We start from the raw sequence: 18,303 nt of genomic DNA, 5'->3' as shown, positions 1-18,303 counted from the left end.
TGCGACACTGTCATTTTGTGGGGTTGGGACCCAAACAGTATGCAGATGATGCAGAATTGAGAAAAGAAGACCTGTGGGAAGAGCCTGCTGCTGAGGCCTGGGGCCAGTGAGCAGCCCTCCAGACCAGTGGTGGTCACCCTGTTTGTGATCCTGTTTCCCTCTGGCTCCACACAAGCAAATAGGAAAAATGAAGATGGCTCAAGGACTACTGAATGAACCTTGACTTCACCCAGATTTTCCAGATTATTCCCAATTAAATGAAAACAAAATATCAAAATGTTTCCAATGGATAGACTAACTCTGTGAAAGTGCTTTTTTAAACTTTGGGTTTTGATCTACATATATACTTGTGAAGCTATCACAAATAATGTACACACACACACACACACACACACACACACACACACACGAGTTTATAATCCTTTCTCCTGCTTCTACTAACCATCCCTGGCCCCTTGCTACTATAATTAACATTTTCAGTAGCATTCCAGTGTGAGTGACTGGAGTTATTGGTAACTAGTTGTGCTGGCTAGTCTTATGTCAACTTAACACAAGCTAGAGTTAGCTGAGAGGAACCTCAATTAAGAAAAGGCTTGGAAAAGGTTGGACTGTAGGCAAGCCTGTAGGGCAGGGAGGGCCCAGTCCATTGTGGGTGGAGCCATCTCTGGGACGGTGGTCCTGGGTTCTATAAGAAAGCAGGCTGGGCAAGCCAGGAGGAACAAGCCAGTCAGCAGCTCCCCTCTAGGGTCTCTGCAGTGGCTCCTGCCTCCAGGTTTGTGCACTGACTTCCTTTGATGATGAACAGTGCTGTGGAAGTGTACGCCAAATAAACTCTTTCCTCCCCAACTTGCTTTTTGGTCATGGTGTTTCACCATAGCCATAGAAAACCGAAGACACTGATGCTGGTAACTGGCAACTGTACAAATCTGACTTGCTTTCTTACTACAGTGCTCATCAGAACAGCTGCTTCCCGCCCTCCTTTTTGAGATGGAACCTTGTTGAATAGTTCAAGCTGGTCTAGAACTCTGCATTCTCCTGTCTTACCCTTCTGAGTGCTGGGATGACAGTGTGGACCATCATGCCTGGTTTGTGCCCATGCTGGGGATTGAACCAAGGGCTTCATGCATGCTAGGCAAGTACTCTACCAACTCAGCTACATCCCCAACCCTCTCAGGTCTTGCTTTTAAACAAGAACCAGAGTAGTTTAGACCTGAGCTCTCCCGAGTGCTGTAGCCATTGCCCATGGTTCCCACCCTGGTGGGAAAAGTGGGACCCTCACACACAGGTGTGGACCACTGCTTCTTCTGTGGGTTTCCCCTGGTAAGTGACTTTGTGTCAGCTACTTTGGCTTGGCTGGTCTCCAGCTCTCAACCTAGAAACACACTCCCCCTCTCCTCCAAGACAGGGTTTCTTTGTGTAGTCCTAGTTCTGGAACTCACTCTGTAGACAAGGCTGGCCTCGAACTCACAGAGATCCACCAGCCTCTGACAGGATTAAAGGCACACACCACCACTAAAATGGCTCACATTTCCCTTCTTACAACCCCTACTTTACTAGGTTTTCTGGGAAATGTCTTTTAAAAGCCTTTTAGGTGTTGGAGAGATGGCTCAGCAGTTAAAATCAATGGCTGCTCTTCCAGAGGACCTGGGTTCAATGCCCAGCACCCACATGGCAGTTCTATGGCACAACTATCTATGACTCCATTTCCAGGGGATTCAACATCCTCACACAGATGTAAGCAAAACACCAATGCACATAAAATAAAAATAAATATTTAAAAAAGCCTTTTGCTTGATAACTGTCATGGTGGGCATGTGCAGCACTCTTCTCTCTGGAAAGAGAGTGAAACTTTGACCCAAATCACACACCAGCCAGCTTTATCCTAGAGCTCTGCACGGCATGATATGTAAACCACATTTTACAACCACGGGTTGCTTCTTTAAAATGGTGAGATCTCCTGTAAGACATGGGTCTGAGCTGTACTTTCATCCTGGAGATGGTGCCTATACTCTGGTAACTGTCTTCTTTCTTGGATAGCACCTAGCTGTGTAGCCTAGGTTGGCCTCCAATTTAGAATCCCTCCTTAGGCTTAAGGGTACTGGGATTACAGGTATGTACAACCATGTCTAGATTCCAGTGATCTTATCCATGTCCCATGAGTCTTCAAATTTCATTCTTCCATTAACTGACTTCCTTTGTTCCTACACCACAATTTTGTATTTACCTATTCCCAACACCTGATTTTGCGTTGTTTATCCTTTAAAACATTTTTATTACTTTATGTGTATTCCTGGTGCCCTCCGAGGTGAGAAGAGGGTATCAGATCCCAAGACTGAGGTTACAGATGGCTGTAAGTCCACGTGTGGGTTCTGAGAATGGATTCTGCCTCGTCTTCGAGAGCAGCACGTGCTCTTAACCACCCCGAGAGAGAACTCTCTAAGCCCAGCATCATGCCAAGAGATTCCAGTTTCTTACCTCTGGCCCAAACTCCTTCAACTAATGTCATTCTATACAGTCCTGCGTCAAACCTGATCACCTCAGCTGGAAGCAGCACAGCACCAGGGCGAGTGTGGACAATTTACACTAAGGTTCATTGGGAACAGAGAGTTCTCTCCAAAGGCAACAGCTGCTCTCTAACTATAGACACAACAGTTGCATACTTAACCAAGAGTAAGATAAAAATTTTAGAATCAACATTACAAAAATTGTCATATTTTATTGATCTCATAACAGTTCATTCTGTCAGAGAGCTTGTGTTTGGACAAGGACATTTTACAAAACTTATAATTATTAAATTATGTGCACATGTGCATTTCTGTGTGTGGGTATTGGGCACTTGAGTGCCGATGGAGGCCAGAGGTGCTGGGTCCCCTGGAGCTGCCTAACCTGGGCTGGGAACCAAATCTGGTCTTTTGGAAGAGCAATATGTACTTTGAACTGCTGAGCCATCTCTCCAGCTCTAGACAAAGGCCCTTCTGATTCCGGATTAGGGTGGAATTTAGACTAGAGTGACTTGTAACAGCAAACACATTTACTCCCTGTTTCAGGCATTTTCTTCTTCTTATTCTAGATTAGGCTTTCACGAGTAAAAAAGGCTCACGAGTATAAAAGATTCTGAATAGTTTTGTGGTATTTAAAAAGATCCATGAAAACAAATTAAGTTGGGTAATATTTATCTCGATTTCTTGAACTATAGCATTGATATGGTAGAAACAGTCCCACTGTGATTATGCTAAAGTCTGAGGATGCCTCTTCTGTGTCTCAGGAATCTGTCTTGCACACCCACACTGCAGATCCTGTACAGGAATTCTGTTATTACCTCTCCTCTGTCTCCTCCAGGTTTCAATAGTGACATTTTCATTTTCACAGCCGGCCTTTGATGTTCTGTCCAGAGAAAGATTCCAACAGCTTCTGAAGCAAACTAAGCTGGATTTGGATTTTCATTGATTTTCCAGTGTTTTAAAAAAAAAAAAAGAATGCTAAAAAGGTGTTGATTTTTTTATTAGTAATAATCTCTCTTCTAATGCGCTTTTAAGTCCTCAAACATTGTAGATGAATTATATCTGAAGAGCTTGTAATTTTCAAAGCATTTAAAAAAGGTTTTCTTAAAAAGACAGTTTTCCTACCTCAAGTAAAATTGCTATAGGAGCTGAAACTCAAGTTTGCCCTCCTAATAAACAGCCTGTGAACATAGAACGGAGTTCTCTGTGCCCTCCGCACAGCAACTCTAGATATGGCCGAAATTAAGCAATCAAAACCCAAAGCCTCCCTTTATTTAACAGATAATAGAACGCTGCCACAATGGTCTAAGAGGAAAACCAGGTCAGAACCACCTCACAGCTTCGTTTTTTTCTTCCTTTGCTTAATGAGAAATAAATGATCACTGCTGTCTTCTTCCGCGTGTTTCCTCTTCTTGGGCTTGCTGCGCTTGCTCTCTCTGAGAAGCCGCTCTTCTCTCAGCCTGTAGTAGTGGGATGAATGGTGACGGGACCTGGATGGCTTTGGGTTTGCACCACTGCCCGAGGAGTGAGCTTTCGAGCCCCTAGGGAAGTCTTCATCCACATCACCACGCTGGTGAGCCCACCTGCGCTTCTCACCTTCTCTGTTCCTGGTCATTTCCTTGCGGGTTTCTTGATTTTCTCGAGGCCACCTGCTGCTTTTCCTCGAGGAATGGCTTTTTCTCATATCATGGTGGCCCCTCTTATCTGACCCTTCCATGTGTGGTCTTTTGAACTGCCTTGGAAAATCTCCATTTTTCTGGATTTCTGGAAGACATAAAAGTATTTTGCCTCTTTAGTCCACGCAGAGCTCTTGTACTCTTCGAAGACATTTAGAAATGTGACCAATGCGGCGTTCTTAAGAGCCCTTACAATTCTACTGCTAAAATGGGGAAATACTCTCCAGCCCTTCAGCATGTATGTTCTTTAATCTAGTGGACACACGTTTATAAGGTTAAACAAAGAAGACTAGAGCAGGGGGCTCGGTCAGTATCTCAGCCCGGGGGTTAAAAGCCACGTCTGACTGCTTCTAATTCCTCCAGTGATGAAGGGGCAGCCTGAGAGGATAGGGTGAAGCAAGATTTAGAGAACAGCCTTTGGACGGTCTCATGTGACATTACCCCCTGAGGACAAGCCTGGCCACCCCACTGTGAGTGGGTGCCACACCGCCCACGACATTATTCCTGCAGAGCAAAGGCTGCTGGGTGGGGGGATCTGGTGCACGTGCACCTGTGAGCACACACACCTTGGAGCTCAAAGCGCCAAACGACGCTGCACCTTGTTAGGACTTGACAATGCTTGTGACAGCAGAGTGGTAGCTGAGGCTAAAATGAAGTGTGAAAAATAACCGAACAGCAGAGTGGTAGCTGAGGCTAAAATGAAGTGTGAAAAATAACCGAACCTTGGACCATTACAGAAGTGGTCAGTAAAAATGTCCAGCTTAAAAGTTGAAGCACAGGGCTGGAGAGATAGCTTAGTGGTTAAGAGCATCGGCTGCTCTTCCAGAGGACCCAGGTTCAATTCCCAGCACCCACATGGCAGCTCAAACTGTCTGTAATCTCAGTTCTGGGGGATCTGACACCGTCTCACTAATACACATAAAAGAAATAAGAAAAAAAAGAAGTTAAAATAAATATTAAAAAAAAAAGTTGAAGCATAAAACAAGAAGTTCCCACGATCACAGCGAGCCTCAAAACGACTATATATTTGAGTTGTCAAAGCTAACTAAAAAGAAAAAAAAAATGATTTTTCAGAATATAATTTGTAAATGCTCATTGTAGAAAACCTGAAAAAAAATCCCATAAATCATAAAGAAAATATGTCCAGTCCCACATCCTTGAATTCAGAGCTGACACTGTCATGCCTTTTTGGGTCCTCTTTCTGGTTTAGTGACCGAGTGCCTCTCTTAACAGGCTGTCATTTCTGTACAGGTGACACCAATTTCATAGTGAGTGTATAAGCCATGCAGGTGGGAAGTAGCTCGTTTTGAAAAGGACTGAACTCAGGAGAGTCTAAAGCCAAAAGGGGAAAAGTTAAAAATGCTGAGTCAGAAAAGAATTCAGCTTGAAAAACACACAACTGTTTTATCACATAACAGGAAAGTAACTTGAGAATGCATTTTGCCCACAGCAAGGAAGAACAAAGGCAGAGAAAATGAATTGAAACCAGATTTAAAATGTTACTTCTTTATTACTCTAGGTTAATTCTGTGTAGGTGTGCGTGTCTGCATGTGGACCTGTGCACATGAGGGCAGGTGCCTGTGGGGGCCACAGGTGTCAGATCTCCTGGAGCTGAAGTCACAGACAGTTGTGAGTCACCGTGTGGGTGTTGGGACTCCGACTCAGGTCCTCTGGAAGAGTAGCCAGTGCTCTTAACCACTGAGGTGAAGCACAGAGGTGGCTGTGGGCCTGGAACCCTGCCACAATGCAGGGGAAACCCCAGAAGTCCCCAGAAACCCTTTTGTTCCATGAAAAATGTTAGACATAGAAAGGGGAAATAATTATTCGTCAAGTAGAAAAATTCCAAAGGAATCTTTAACTCTTTGCATAGTCAGGTAAAATATTCCTAGGAATTTTCTGAAATGCTCTGAGAAAAATATTGTGACTAGATTACAACATAGGATTTTTGAAGTAGAGTCTGGTTTCTGGAGCTAAAGAAAGTTTTAGTTTTTATAATTTAAAAATGTTTTTGGTGCTAACCAATGACCTCCCAAATAGGCAAAGACAGTATATCAAAAAGTATAAATTTGGGAGCCATGCGAAGTTGAGCGAACCAGAAGTTTAACGACGAACCTTTCACTTTCCGCTTTATTCTCCGATCTCTCTGCTGGATCTCGTATTTGTCATCATAGTAGTAGATGAAGGGAGATGTTGGAAACGTCTGGTTAAACATTCGTCTTTCTGTACATTCCTACAATTGTATTTGAAAGAATGACATCACAAGGTTGCAATGCTCAACACACCTTTCCACGAGCTTCTGGGCTCCACTGATTAGAGCTGAGTCCCACATCACTAGCACCACTACAATGGCTGCCAGAGTAGTCTTTTGGACCACCCAGCCCAGGAGCCCTACTGCGCATCTATGCTCTTCCTTCAGGCCTGGGTTTCTCCCCTTCTTGGCTAAGGAACTCTTTTCTTTTTTGTCCTCTCTGCTAAGCTCCTTCCCCAGTGTGAGTGAACAGCACTGAGGGGTGGGTGCTAACTCCATTTGTCTTGTCCTCTGGAGCTCACTGGCATTATGTGAATTATCTGTCCTTCCTTGTCTGTTTCCTCCAGCAGCCTTCCCATCCTTCCTCTTCTTCTTCCTAGCCTCAAGCTGTGGCTGTAATCTGTTAGCTCTTTGTTCTTTCTCTAGACACATTGGCCAGTTTATCTGAATGAACTCAACACTCACTAGTTACTAGGGCAGTGAATCTTTTTCCCTAACCATGTCTTATGGGTGCATGTCATATCCTGAGCATATTCTTTGCTCCCTCTCCCTCTGCCCCGTTCCCTCTTCCTCCTGCCCCTCCCCTCTACTGCCTCCCACTGTCCCCTTGTCCCTGGGCTAAGGGGTCTGATGTGAGGCGGGTGGTGGGCTGTATCTACTTGGAAAATGTTCCTGGGTAATTCTGAGAAGCCTCTTTCCTTTGCTCCCTCAACCGAGTGGAGATCATCTTTTCACTCGTTTCTCCTATGACTGGTTTCCCATGTCTACCGCCGCATCCCTATCTGAGCTTTAACTACTCCTCTGTATACTCGGTGACGCCAATGGACGCAGCATGAGAAGTGGAACAGCTCTCTTTCAGAAAGGCTGGGCTTTGGGACTTTCTTCCCTGTCTGCTTCTATCATCTTTCCTGAAGTTTGTTTACAAATGCCAGCATTTCTTAGCTAAGTATTCAAGAAAATCAGAATGCCTTCAACAGTATATGAAATACCCACACAGAATTTAGCTGACTCACCATATAAATCAATAAATTAATCAGCTTACGGTTACACTGAAGTCCTAGTAATCTTGAGACACTGAGTCAGTACCCATGCCAACATACCATTTTATTTCTCCCAGGCCCCTCACCTTTTCACATCCTCCTGGAACAGCCTCTTTTTCTTAGAGCCTACTGCTGTCCCTGCCTCTCTAGCTAGAATGAATGGAATTAGGGAAGGGCAATGCAAAGTGATTCAATAACACCATCTGAGGGCTGAATCTCTGAAACTGACAGGGAGGGGCTTGGACATCTTTCACCACTGGGGTAGCCTGCTCTTTGGACATTGTTCTGTCTAGAGGGATGTAACTACACAGAGCTATATCGTATCACAAATGTTTTCCAAAGCGACATGTAAATTATATTTTGATTATCCACATCACTGGTCTCCTCCATTAACACAGATAATTGATAGCTGGCTATATAATTGATCTTCTGTTCTGGATTAGCCACACCAATGATCTTCTTCATTAGTGCTGGATAATCTAGAGTTCCTTCAACTATGGCCGCCAAATTTGTTTTATTGTAAATTGAAATTTGTCTCAGTCTAGATTTAGGGATAAATTCCAAATGCTCTTGATATTCCCATCTACATTAGCAGCAGTGACTAGTAAACAGGAAGCATCCAACTAGAACTGTTTTTCTTTAATTGATCAAACATAAATGCTAAAAGTATACTCTTTAGCTTTAAAGAGATAAGCAAGAGATAAATTAAACACTTGTGTAAAGTGTGTGGCAGTGGATGCCTAACATGAGTCTGTTTCCTAAAAGCTGGTGTGCACAGGGCAAGAGAAGATCTAAGGATGGTAATTCCCTAAAAGAATCTTCTCTAGTTAGGTTTTCAATCTGAATTCTACAGAAGCGAAGTTAAGTATATGTAGGATCCTGCTACCTATCAGTGGGTTTGATCACAGTAGAAACAGCATCTGAGTATCAGTGCTGTACAACTTTTTTGCTTTGGAGATAAAGATTGAATGCCAGAGGGGTAAAAAAAGAGTAGATAAATCATCTGGTTATCATGAACAGAGTAAAAAAGACGCTGAGCATCTAAGCTTCATCCCAGTTTCATATTCTACCTATCACCCACCCTGGTTCCTGAACATGGAAGATAAACTCAACTGTTCACAGGCTCTGCATAGCACATTTTCTTCTCCTAGCCCTTCTGTCACTTGGAATTTGTGGTACTCCCAAGGTCTGGACTAGAAAGGTGCCCAATAGTAGTCTGCAATACTACCCGCTCTACTTCTTGTCTCTCAACCTCTCCTTGGAGGAGTCCTGAGTCTTTGCAGGTTTTCTTCCTCCCGACACAGGACCTGGCTGACTTACTTACCTTGGGTTCTAGGCTGTCAGGAGCCTATGTGGGGAATGGGAATCCCTGCACACGGGTTTCTACTTCCTGTGCCACTGTTTTTCCTCTTTGACTTCATGGTTTCCACAATGTATGGGTGTGAAGCCTATTCCTACTGGGTCTTAGCTCCGGGATGAGCTGCTACTGTTTCATGTTTAATGGGGCAACTGGCTAGAGGACACTCACACCTTCCAGTAGGCAGCTTCTTCTGCTCTCATACCTGAACCACACAGTTTGTCGTTTTCGTTTGGACTGGCACAGTATAGGCCAGGAGGGAATTTAGGCACTGGGGAGTAGGTGTGGGAGTCAATGCTGTAACCTGTCTTTCTACTACTGAGTGTCAGCGGTGGCAGGACAAAGACTTAAGTGAATGCGCTATTAGGGAAAGCTGAAGAACTAAGCCGAAAACCCCATCAACAGTTTAGTAACAGTCCATATAAGGTGGGAGAACTCTTGGTCAGACTAACTTTGTGAGCTAAATTTGTTTTTAGTATATTTAAAAGAACTACAGGAATACGCTTCGACAGTTATTCTTGGTAGAAATGGGAGGAGTAAATTAGTGAAAAATACATCAAGTCTTACCACTGAAGGTTAGCTTATAAACAGTAAATGTTCCGAGTTTTATTCATTTTGAGCTCATTTTTCAGCAACCACTCCTTGACAATATGCCTTATGTCCAAATGCCATTCAAACTTACATGTCCATAATGGCCTTTCTGTGCACAGTTGTAGCAATACACTAATGCTGATTGTCCAGAAGGGGTCTTTGGTTTTTTTGGTGGTCCAGGTTTGGTCTGCAACATAAATATTTGTGAGAGTTTAATACACGTTAGGGAAAAAGCCCAAACCTCAACTTTTCTAAAAGAGCTCTTAGGTCAGAGAACCTTTAGTGATCCTACTTTTTAGAGTTTAGTGGGCTCATGTTGGAGCCTAGGAAATAAAAACATGTAAGGGGTCGACAGAGGCTCATGAAAGCAACAGAGAAGGGAGGCTTCAAGGCTAAGGAGACCCAGGAGGACAGAAGCCCAGGCCTTAAAGAAGTTTCAAGGAAGGTCTGACCTACACTGACCTACACAACAGAAGCCTAGCAACATCAGGACAGAGACACTACCATCACAAGTCAGCCATCCACAGGAGTCTTACGTGAGAACCTGGGAGGGCGGAGAGTAAGGCAAGAGTGAAGGGAAGCAGGGAGAAAAAAGTGTGTTACACGGCTAATTTATTAAATTCTACATGTGTTTTCTGCATTTTCAGCATGTACACTGTATTTCACAATAAGAAATGTTAAGAAATTGAATATAAACTGAATAAAGGGAGAAAGTGTATATTATTATTTTGAGACACATGAGCAAGAAAGGATAGGATAAAAGGGGGAGTATTTAGGAGGAAGAATTAGTTGGTGGAGTTTTAAATGGGAACAACTTGATCACGTAGGCTAGTTGAGATGCAGAAAGAAGGACAGAGCAAACCCCTAGAAGGTGATGGATTTCACCAAGGGGAGGAAAATGGAATCTTATTTGCTCCCCTTCTGCAAGCTTGAAGAGGTACAGATGGGCACTTTGGTAATTTATTTCTCATACTGATTGGACTTCTATAACAAAGAGTGCTAGTCTGCCTACTGTCATTTTTACCTGATGTTGCAATCAGGTGGTTTGGGTTGCAGGGGTAGGGGAAGTTTTTGATATAGAAAAATAGTGTATAGGTAATAAACTCTTTAAAAACTTTACTTTAGCTCTTATGTCTTAGAAAGGGAAGCTGGGTTGCTAGTTCCTCTTCAGTGCTGTGATCAAGCGACTGACAGACAAGGGAGGTCAGCTGTGTCATTGTAGGGAGGTGTGGGGAGCAACTCACAGCATGGCAGACAGGAAGCACAACAGTAATGGAAGATGCCAGGAAGATGCAAGACAAAACCTCCAAGGACACACACACCCCTTCTAACCTTAGCTGATTTTCTCTAAATATGCAAACAGCCCCACCAACCTCCCAATAGTCTATTCAAATTCTGACTCTATTAATGAATTAAACCATTCTTTAGGTCAGAGCCAAAGGCCTACCCCTCAGACACCGAGAGGGCGCCTTACTAAGTTCCTAACTGCTACTAATCCAATCACACTAACAAGTCATCATCAAATTTGAGGAAAACAAAACCTCAACAGTCTTTTCTGCTGAAGATGATCATGGTATACAAAATGGAATTTATAGCCTCAGCTCTTACCAGTTAGCATATAAGAAAAACACAACTATTCTAAAAACTATTAAATAGATTTTAACAGGGATGTACATAGGCAGGCAAGTGTCACTGCAGTGGTTTAGATTTTTCTTTTAGGTAATAGAGCACCAGGAAGTTAGTAAATTATTACACAGCAATATTTTTCCTTATCTCAAAAAAAAATGGCTGTTGTTTTGATATGAAATAAAACTGTAGCTGTGATTATACAGAGAGAAAACAAAACCCAAAGAGATATGGTAATTTTTTTTAAAGGAAGACATTATTAAAAGCTATTCATGGTTTGGGCATGGTGGCACACACCTGTAATCCCAGTACTCAGGAGGTAAAGGCAGGAAGATCAGGAATTCAAGGCCAGCTTCAGTTACACAGCAAGCTCCAGGCTATATGAGGCCCATCTCAAAAAACCAGAAAGAAGAAGAAAAAAGTTAATGACATGTTATGACCCAAGATGAAGCCTATGAAATACATCGGACTTAGCAGTCAGGAAATTGTAGGTAACTAGAAACTGTTGAAAGCAATTTCATTTGAGTGGATGGGGCAGAAGAGAGATTGTAATGGCTTTGTCCTAAGTACAAACAGTGAAAGAAAGCTGAATGTGAATGGAAGGGAAGGGAGCAAGTAGAATACAACCCAAGTCCAAGAATGGCTCCGTCAGTCACGTCTGTCAGAGTCCTGAGCACATGGCGTAAGTATCATAGATTTTCATCAATTCATTACAAATATTAACTGCAGAATCCATGTCAGATATCATCCTAAGGTCTGGTATTAAATATTAGACAGTGATAAGTAGTATGGATTAAGACAGTGAATGAGTCACTGCTGATGACTTAGACCGATTTGCTGGCGGGGACCCCAATTTGGAAAAAAATCAATCATCTGAATGTGCTGACTGACTCTATTCTTGGCAAAGTTCCAAGGCAAGGACAAGCCTGCCATCTTAGAGGATTAAACAAAAACATAAACAAAAAACAAACAAACAAAAACACCCTGTACCTTGAAGTAGAGTAGGTATGGAAGAGGAGGTTCTAGAAGGTGAGGAGGGGTCATCTAAAACCAAAGGTGGAAATGCTCTGTCTGTATTTTAAATGGCATGGAAAGCCAGCAAAGGACTGGATGCTAATAGTAGGTAGGTAGGTACTCAGCAACCAGCTGGCAACTTAGCAGGGTGTGTAGCTGATGATAAATGGAACAACCAACCTCCAGAATAAGAAATGCTCTCTTAAAAGGTACATCTCTGCTGACAAGTGGCTCTCTTGTTTCTGTAGATATATAATACATCCTATCACTAAGGTAGATGGGCTTTACAGGGTGTATCCGTTTCTTACTCCACCTGTACAATCGTGGGATGATTAATAGAGAATCATAAATGGTCTTGAAGGCCCTGTCTCTGTAGCCTATTTTCAATACAAGGTCATCTTTCTGGTTTGTGACTCAGAACATGCCACTTCTCAATCTAAACTGTAAAAATTTCTCTTCTCACTCAGTAAAGACCAAGAATCTTACAGTGGGTCACATTTTCCCTCCCTGTAACCTCGCTGCATGCCTCGGTGTGTCTCATCACCTCACTGGCCTCTTCAGTGTTCTCTGAACACTCTATACAAACTTCCTTCCATCCAGAGTTTAGCACCATTGTTCCAGACCAGCTACAAGGTAGTCATTATCCTGGTAAGGCCTCCAAGTGATGCTCCCTATACCCCTTTCCTTTGAAAAACAAAACAAAAAATTACTCCCCTCAAAATATGTCACATCTTACATACTAAATAGTTTATTTGTCTATTCAATCCAACCCTATCCACCAGGCAAGGAGAAAGTTGCTCCCTGTTGGATTTCACCTCCTAGAAGAGGGTTAGGCATATGGTGCAAGTTCGGTAAACGTAACAAATGAATGAATGATGAGTTAATACATATGTAGAGCACATGACTCAGAAAAATCTTATGAATTTTAGGTATTGTTAATAAAAATTAGATACTTTGGGAAACTATTAATTTTTATAACTCCAAGGGCAAACCTATAAAATTATGCCATGATGTGCTAAAAAGCTTGGATAATTAATAATATAGTTTCCTTGGTATACTTCATGTTGACAATATGGTACAAACCTGGAAAACCAGGAGGAAATCAGTGATGTACAGAGAAGAGGAACTCAGCCTTCCAGTACCAGAAATAAAGACATACTTCTTAATCAAGATTTTAAAGCATGTTTCATATTGACAATTGCTATTTTATTTAGAGAATAATATCAAATACAGCCTCAATGTTCATTTATGCCTCTGGATGGAGCAAAACATTTGATGTTCATTCAACTGAATAATGTCACTAGTTAAAAACTTCCATTATTACTAATAAAAATAGCAGCAGTATTTATATTGTTATGAAATTCTACACTGTTTCACAATAATTAATTAGTAAATGACTTGACAAACACTATCGACATGCTCTAATTTTAATAACTAGCATGTACTAGGACTTAATAGGAATAAAATCAGCCTAGATCTTACCTAATTAGAGCACACTTCTGTATTAGAATACAGTAGTGAAAACTCAATAATGACTTCCACTGGACAAGTCTTTATACTAAGATTAAATAAAAAAATCTTTAAGCTATTTCAAGAGTTGGAAATATAAAATTTTGACTCAATACTTAGGCCTTAGAACATGTCCTCCCCTCTGCTCCCCATATGGATTTAGCCATAGCTGTCCTGAAACTCACTATGTAGACCAGGCTAGCCTCATAGAGATCTGCCTGCCTCTGCCTTCTGAGTGCTGGGATTAAAGGTGTAAAGTGGTGTACATCACCAGTCCTGGTGCATTTCTTTATTTTAAATTAATAGTAAAGGTCCAATTTAAAGTGGAGCATGTCAGCTGATTAGCTCTAGATTCAGGCTTCTGTCATTTGGGCATGTACTACTGACAAAGAGTTACGTGAAGGAGTGAACATAGTTTTGTTAAGCCTTTCTGAAAGTAAAAAAAAAATGTTTCTAAAGACTTTGACCCAATGGATATCAAATAAACTATTTATGAAAGCAGGCTTTTTTTTTTTTTTGGTTACAGACATTTAAATAATCTATATTTGTAGGGTGATATCTTGGAGATTACTTTACTATCAATATATAGAAGTAATAACCTGGTAGATAGCATTACCTATGAAAGGTCCATCCCATCTGCTATTCTTGCTGAAAGCTTTTCATGCACCAGTAAACTCAGTAAATATCAGAAGATAAAGCATAAGCCGACCACGCCATGGATTCACTCCTAATGTCTCCTCCAAGTGCAGCCTGATGCACCGATTACAAATGATTTTCTTCTAATGTCACTTTACATAACCCTTTTTTCTGCATGAATAGTTAGTGTGGAATGAATGAATGAATGCCATTAAAACAGTTAATCATTATCTGGGACACTGGCCTTACTCCCTTCACTACTAAGAATCTCCATGACAAAGGCCAAGAGATCAAAATGCTAGAGCTGCCTCAGTGTCCTATTTCTAACAGTAATTTTTTATGCAAATAAACCTGCTGGGCATCTCCCTCTGTGACCTTGGGCTGCCCTTATCTAAACTGACTTTGATCCAATGAGAGCTTACATCTAGTTGAAGCTCATTACTATACAGGATATGCAATCAATTTTACTAATTAAAGGGAATTTTCTACTCTTGTGACTGAAAAAAATGGATTTATTTTTATAATCATACATATGCTCAAAGACAAGACCATATGTTTTTATTTATCAAGACAGTTTTCATATGAACACATTTTAAAAAGCATATTAAATGGCTGGGGTAAATATATGTATAATTGGAATACAACACTGAGGAAAGTCAAGATTAGCTCAAATCTTTCTAAATATGTTTCTAAATATTTGCATGTGTATCTCTTAAATTGATGTAATTTTCACATTTGAGAACAACCTTATTCATCCCAACTATTTATAAATAATTTTATTCCTTCAACAAACTAATATTACAACCCCTTCCTTAATACTGATATTTTAAAAACCTAACCCCAAAATGAAATAGGCTTTCTCAATAAAATGTTATCCCATCCAAAGGGACACTCATTCAAAGTCCATTAGCTGCAGTGATCCTCTGGCATCTTTTTGACACTGGAGCAGAAAAAGTTTGAATTTTAAATATACTTCTTTCCTGGTAGTGATGCTGACTTTTTTTTAGCTACCCAGTAATGAGCAGAGGTCTCGTCTCTGTTTTATTTAGTTTATAGCGAGTAAGCAGGGAACAACAGGTGTGGGCCCTTTCCTCTGACCCAGTAGCTAGATCATCAGGATCCAGACAAGGACGAGCATCACTGTCATCACCGGGGCACAGAGGGATGGAAGGGGAACTTTAAAAGTTGGGCAGGGATTTTTTTACCCCCTGGAAACCAGGGTTGAATTTGTGACGAAGCACCATCTGAGACCCTGTATACTGCAGTACGCAGGCTAACATTTTCTGCTGCTGGTGTCTCTGGTGGCAGACCTGTGACCTCAATTCCAGGCCTGTGTCCATCATGGCTTTGGACAAGGCCTTCTCTTGGTCCATGTCCTCGTAAATATTTACAGTATTACTTTTCTTTGAGGATATTGGGAAAAATCTTTGCCCCAGCTAAGGCAATTTTTTTTTAAATGAAAGTTTTAATTTTTTTCTTACTGAGAAAAATAACTATTGCATCCCAGGAAACATTACTATTAATTTTTCGATACCCTTAAAAAGTATTGAAAGTACTATATATAGTAATGCATATATTTTTTTAATGTGTTAAAACTATGTCATATATCCAACAGACTCCCAATTCATTGGGTAATTCCTTAATTAGGCAGATTTTTGAAACATGTATTATGTACACAACAGACCGGAACGTCTCCTTTGGAGCATTTTCTAGTCTATCGGGTGATTACATCATTAAGCCACACATGCTACGTAGAAAAATCCTTATGAAAATTCATGAAAAAAATGTACAGCACATCATTAGCATGCAGCAGGCATGTATGCTTTTGATGGTTTCTGCTAAAAAAAAAAAAACAAAAAAAAACCCTACATGAAGTAATTAGTTGAGGTCAGGACAGTATGAGACTGGTACCAGACACTGGCAAAAATGAAAATTACAAAAAAATTGTACCTCTCTTGGTTTAGCTGAGAAGAATTTACTTTATTGGAAAATGGATCCTTGAACACTGTTCATTTGAATTGAAGCAAAGTAAGAGCATTGCTTTATTGACTTGATATTTCCAATACACATCTGCCTTCCTCCCTGCTGCACTCTTGGATATACTTGAGTTTTACAAACCCATGGGCTGAAAGGTTGCAAGTGACCAATGGTAAAACAGTAGTTATTCAAGGCCTTGCACTACCAAATGCTTATGTATTTATGCCTTCGTTTTATGTAATCAAGAGTTTAAGACATTACATGGGTGTATTGTTTCTCAGTAAGCAAAAAACTGTTAAAGTAAGATGAATATGTAAGTTACTGGCATAAACTTTAGTAGTGGAGCTGCATATTTATACCATTAAGAAAACAATAGGCTATACCTAAAAGCTTTGTAAGAAGGAGCTATTAAACTGACCGCTTTCCAACCTTTCTGTGAATGATGCACTTCCACTAAAAACCCCAACAACAAAAACAGAAAGAAAAGCTCAGAGAACAATGAGCATATGCAAGACAGTAAGGAGCCCAGCAGTGCTCCCCAGTGCGCCCAATCTTCCTGGCTTAAAGAGCATCCCAATTTTCTCTAAAGGTAGCGGCATTTATTCACTGGGCCATGGCTAATTTTACATGGAATGCAAAAATGTTAGTTTAAGTTTAATTTGCCACCCTATTTAAATATTTCCAATGTAGCTCTCCAACTGCAGAGCTATCCCTCTGTCTATTTTAATTTTAAAGTAAGTTAGCATAGGGCTTCCTTCTTAATCCCCAGAGACTACCTACATAGTGACACAGACGCACACATTTATGACGGCAACATAAATGCTCTTCTGAAGTAATGTGCAACATTAAGTGAAAATCGTTTCCTGGAAAGATATTATAGGTATCTATATTTTATTTGCCATCTTAAACATATCTGGGTCTTTATGGCCTTATTTTAAAAATGTATTTCCTTTTTATATTTCCTGGTGCAAATGGACTGCATAAATAAGCAATGTGCTATGAGGCTTCAGACCAGCCGATAAAACCTTTCAATTTTCATGCCAGCTTCTTCTTTTGTAATTCAAATCTGCCTGGAAACTGGCAGCTCTGAAAGCTGAAACAAGCACTGCCACAAATACCTTGTAATGCTATCGACCTTGTCTGCCCATGCAGTGAGGAAGGGGTGCGCATGTGTCTGCAGCCATCCAGATAACACAACTCATTTTTTTGGGGGGGGGGGCATGAGGTGGGGATAACAGAAACCAGCCCCAGACTGTACCAAAAGCAGTCATTACCAGGCAAGCTGGAGAATAAGTCTCTTCAAAATACACAGTGCATTTAAAAACCATATATGAGGCTGAGGCACTGCTGTCATTACCAATTTTAATTTAGCTCCTTCAGTTTGCCAGCCAGATAAACTCTTTAGTGCAGTTTTTTAATCTATTTGCCACATTTATGTTTAAGATTATAGTAATATGGATAGGAGAAGGAATCACTTTTAGGGGAAATAAAGAAATAGATCCGCTTATCGGCACCCATCAGAAAGTTCATTAATCAGCTAGGCTTTGTGCCCTCTAAATTGAAAGGTTAAATAATCCTCTCAGGAATATTTCTCAGCCCCTCCGCCGATTGTCCGGAGAGGAGCTGCCATTCATAGCCCACGGGATCAGTGACAGGGTGTCTTACCACTGTTTGGACCCCAAACAATGACGGACAAATGGTCTGCTTTACAAAGAAACCTTTTAGTACACAGATGGAAAGGACCACAAGCTTTGATGTAGGGGAGGGTTGAGGAGGGCGTAGAGATAGGATATAAGGGAAGGGACAGAAAAGAATACACACGTGTGCATTCACAGATATTTTTATCGACAGGTTTACTGTGGTAGAGTGTAAGGCATGGAAATCACGTTAAATATATATCTTCCAACCATATGAAATACTTATATAAACCGCCACTGATAATTATAGATTAGAACCATAGCTCTATTGTATTTATTAGTTAATACGTGGGAGCCCAAATAAATCCCAAGCTTTTCATTTTGACTATAACTCCATGTGACTTCTCCTCCCAAGCCTGCTTATTCTACTGAATATTGTTAGCCATCAGTCACAAAAGCAGAAAATCTCACATCTTTCAAGGACCTGCCCC

General features: G+C 41.1%; 1 protein-coding gene across 3 annotated transcripts in view; it reads right to left on the bottom strand.

Moving 5' to 3' along the window:
* Positions 1-2,696: 2,696 nt before the first annotated feature.
* Positions 2,697-18,303, bottom strand: part of Zcchc7 (zinc finger CCHC-type containing 7) — a 190,953-nt gene continuing 175,346 nt past the window's right edge. For all 3 annotated transcript variants that reach the window (XM_006986032.4, XM_016004643.3, XM_076564116.1), the window contains exons 7-9: positions 9,505-9,600; positions 6,290-6,407; positions 2,697-4,265 (exon numbers count right to left, since the gene is read on the bottom strand). In XM_006986032.4, the coding sequence (XP_006986094.1) occupies positions 3,835-4,265; positions 6,290-6,407; positions 9,505-9,600 (645 nt within the window). In that variant the 3' untranslated portion in view covers positions 2,697-3,834. The remainder of the gene's footprint in view (positions 4,266-6,289; positions 6,408-9,504; positions 9,601-18,303) is intronic.

The sequence above is a fragment of the Peromyscus maniculatus genome, chromosome 2 (assembly GCF_049852395.1).
Source record: "Peromyscus maniculatus bairdii isolate BWxNUB_F1_BW_parent chromosome 2, HU_Pman_BW_mat_3.1, whole genome shotgun sequence".
Classification (NCBI taxonomy): Eukaryota; Metazoa; Chordata; class Mammalia; order Rodentia; family Cricetidae; genus Peromyscus; species Peromyscus maniculatus.
Note: the sequence above shows the minus strand (reverse complement) of the source record. Positions and strands in the feature narration are given on the sequence as shown.